Source organism: Anarrhichthys ocellatus, unplaced genomic scaffold, assembly GCF_004355925.1.
Source record: "Anarrhichthys ocellatus isolate YVR2014 unplaced genomic scaffold, GSC_Weel_1.0 scaffold14, whole genome shotgun sequence".
Lineage (NCBI taxonomy): Eukaryota > Metazoa > Chordata > Actinopteri > Perciformes > Anarhichadidae > Anarrhichthys > Anarrhichthys ocellatus.
In genome coordinates, this window is record NW_022280044.1 from 6,698,604 (window position 1) to 6,702,394 (window position 3,791).

The 3,791-nt window shown below is 41.0% G+C and overlaps 1 protein-coding gene across 3 annotated transcripts in view; it reads left to right on the forward strand.

The window, feature by feature from the left end:
- The first annotated feature begins 265 nt into the window (after window positions 1–265).
- LOC116387014 (septin-7) overlaps window positions 266–3,791 on the forward strand; it is a 21,405-nt gene continuing 17,879 nt past the window's right edge. For 2 of the 3 annotated variants that reach the window (XM_031853698.1, XM_031853699.1), the window contains exons 1-2: window positions 444–3,393; window positions 3,485–3,587. In XM_031853698.1, coding sequence (XP_031709558.1) covers window positions 3,238–3,393; window positions 3,485–3,587 — 259 coding nt within the window. In that variant the 5' untranslated portion in view covers window positions 444–3,237. The other variant, XM_031853700.1, reaches the window with a different exon arrangement.

Consider the following 3,791-nt stretch of genomic DNA (forward strand, 5'->3'; position numbering starts at 1 on the left):
AATATATGATATTTAATATCAATATTTAATTCCCCCATTCCTCAAAAAAAAATCCTGTATAATTTCAACTTTCTATCTATATAATAGTTATTTTTATTATCAAGTCTAACTTTTCATCTTTTTTTATTTTTTACTGCCGTAAATGGGCTTCCGTAGCTTCATGAGCCGCCATTGCTGTAAAAAAAAGCAGTGAACGGAGATGACGCGACTCTCTTTAAACGGCTCTGGGTTGAACTACTACTGCTGCTGCTTTAGCGGTCGTTACAGAGTTGAGTGCTGAGTTTGAGAGAGAGAGGCAATATGTCAGGCAGAGAAGCATTGGTTGGTGAAGCAGACGGCGGAATAATGGGTAAGTTTCCTCCGTTTAAAAAAAACAAACAAACAACATTTCCCTCTTTTAGCGTGTAAAGTTCACCCGAGTCTATATTTCTGTAGCTGTAACGTTAGTTGTGACGTTGTGTTTTTCGACGTATGCCGACTTGAAAAGTGTCTCTTAACGAGTGCGAACAATGATTTTTTTTTTTTTTTTTAGGACAACGTTCAGTCGGTAGCGCTAAAAGTAAACATTCCAGCAGAGTAATATCTCCAGATTTATGAATGGGGTTTGGCTGAGGGCTCGGTAAATACCGTTTAGTTTTGAACGTCGACTTGTTAACGATAGTCGGTTAATACGTCAGCATGGCATTTCCTGTTTCTGTCATTATCGTCAGTAGCTGCACAAAGAAAGCTCATTACAGGAGAGAGGTGTAAACTCTGCTGCTGCTGCAATGAAACCAACCACAAACATGTTGAGACTGTTCACGTCGTTTGCCAGAAATACTACTGGATAACTAGCTGAGGTTAAGGGATACATTAGATGCATAAAATGCATAGATGCATTAAGATATATTGGATACATAAATACCTAGATACATTCTCTGTTTAGCACTTGCTGGTGGGTCGTAACGTAATTTATTTAATGTGATCAAAGTAAAGCCCACTGCAGTCCGACTCATGCTATTCTAATCTAATTGGATGTAACCTACAACCATAACAAAGCCACACAACCTTACAGTTCGCCATGTTGCCATTCACAAGACAAGAGTACAAGCACATGCAGGGATTAAGCATTTCAGGCTATCACGGAGGGAATACAATCGGTGGTGTCTTGCAGTCAGAGAGCCAAGTGGCACATTGTCTGTGCTGTTTGCATATAGAGGCAATGACATAGCACAGATGGGCAGGTCAGGCATTCAGCCACAGAGAAAGAAGAGTGTCAGATGGCGTGGCAGGCAAATACCAAGAGGCACGTCTGTGATGACAGAGCTGTGTGTGAGTTTGTTCTGGTGTTGGTGTGACTAGTTCAGCCTGATTATTCCTAAGGGCATCAATGGAGGAGATGCTCTATATGCAGTGAGAGGCTTGTACGCGGCCTATTTGAGGTCACACCACAGGTCTAATTTAAATCGGCCTTATCTTTACAGCGATGTTTAAAAGCAAAGACAAAGTGTAACTAAGTCTGTTTCGGACGCTTGTGGTCCAGCTTTGACTAGATGTAGTTATCGTTCTATGAATATAGATGAGCTCTTCAGTTTGCTCTCTTGCAGTGAATGAATTATTGACATTTCAATGCTGTGTGTATTGAAATAGGTTGCAAGTTGTATTTAGACATCATGCCTTCACATATCAGTTTAAGCCAAAGACTCGCGGTTGAAATTCGATTTTTGAAATCCCAAAATGAGATCTATTTAGTGTTGTGTTGTAGAGATTCTCATATGAATAATTTCATCAAGTTATTATGTGACCCTTCACCAAAGTACTGATATTTCCACTCTTCTTTTATCGCCATGAATATATTCTCCGGTGATATGTGGCTCTTGTTCCACCGGCAGATACTTGTTCCATTAAATACACATTTTGATTAATACCCCACGACATACGGCGAGCTTTGTCCACGGCTACGCCCGCTATTCTTGCCTCACACGAAGCTGATAATTAGCCACAACGAGTCCTACTAGTTCAGCTGCCAGACAAGTAACATTCATCGCAACAGCTGCCTATGAGTGATTATCTTCTGGGATAACATTGCATCATAAGCAGTTCAACACAATACCTGGTGATGAAAATGTGGCATCCGTCAGTGTAACACGAGTGTTTTTCATCTTAAACTTGCCTTATACGTTTTATTGGGATATTCTGTTAACTCTCCATCTGTGAGACATTCGTCAGCGACACTGGCTTGGAGCTGCGGACACAGATGTCGGAGAGAGTGGAGCTTGTTCCACATTTGACAATGTAATCTGAACGACTGCAATTACCGCAGAGAAGCTAGACTAGAACTGCTCTTTTTTTTTTTTGTGGATAGTACCGGGCACCTGCTATATGAGCACGTGCTTGTGGTATTTCTAGCCCTGTATGTGACAGTACACACTGTTGTCCAGACGCATCATCTTCAATGCAAAAAGCCAGGAATTGTGACTTGCATGTCTTGTCACTATTTGTGTAGTGTCTTTGTTTAAGCATAACCCTTCACATGAGAGATGAGGTCATGTTTGCACATTGTTTCAGACTGAATGTTTGACAACTCTGCTGTGTGTGTGTGTGTGTGTGTGTGTGTGTGTGTGTGTGTGTGTGTTGCAATGAGACCAGTGCGAGGAGTGGAGGATGCTTCATCTTAAGCGCTCACATTAACTGTTGACTGCTCCTATAAACACACAGGAAGTGACAGCTCGTTGATGCTGTACAGTTTCTCTACTGTAGGTCTGTAGTACAGTTGTGACGTGCTAACAGTTTAAAAGATGTTCACTCACTGAAGCCTTTAACTCACACGCTTGTCATACACCGGGTTTTTCAGGGGTTTTTAGTGTGTAGGGGGAACCCACAGTATCACACACTGAAAACCCTCTGGACTGAAAACAACTGGCTGAAGACTTTTTTTGGCTTGTGAGCCATTAAATCTAAAAGAACAATCTAGTTGTGATCCGTTATTATTTGTGACCTATTTCTATACCAATGAATGATTGTCCCCTCTCACATTTTAATATTTGTAACACATCCCTAAGAGGTAAAATTATCCAGTACTTAACAAGAAAGGTTTATTAGATTAAGAATTAAATAAATAAAAATTGACCTTGTATTAAATGTACTTTGAATCTGTTCTCCAGATTCAAAGTACATTTGTGTTTTATGTCTGCTGTCATTTGAGAAGCACATCCAAGTGTTTCCATTGTTCCTGCAGTAACTCAGTGAGACAGATTGATGTGTCAAAGGTCATTGCTGTGTACTTCTACTCATTTTTATGTTATCTGGTTCTTGTCTCTCTGGTTTCCGTTCCTGCCTCGTGGACCCGCCTTTGATGGCTGCCTTCCCTCATTGCGTTTGTCTTCTCACCAACCTGTCTGCCCGTCTCCAGCTGTAAGTTCTCAATCCGTGCTCACTTTACCAGTATGATCTTGTGACCATTGGAGTAAATGATCAGCTATGTTTTTGTTTTTTTGGTCCACAGCAACAGAAGAGCCTGGAGGGCTACGTGGGCTTTGCAAATCTCCCAAACCAAGTGTACAGAAAATCTGTGAAGAGAGGTTTCGAGTTCACGCTCATGGTTGTCGGTAAGTCGTCCTCTTATACTCTTGTTGCACTTTTTTTTTTTTTTTTGTTTGTTTTTTTTTGTTTCTCACAGAAACATCACAGCTGAAAGCGATAGCAGCTGGATTTATTTGAGGAGGATACGACAAATGATTGCCATTCAGCAGTACGAGCAGCCCAATATCACTGCTGCATGTGTGTGTGTGTGTTTGGCTCGTGTTTTTTGG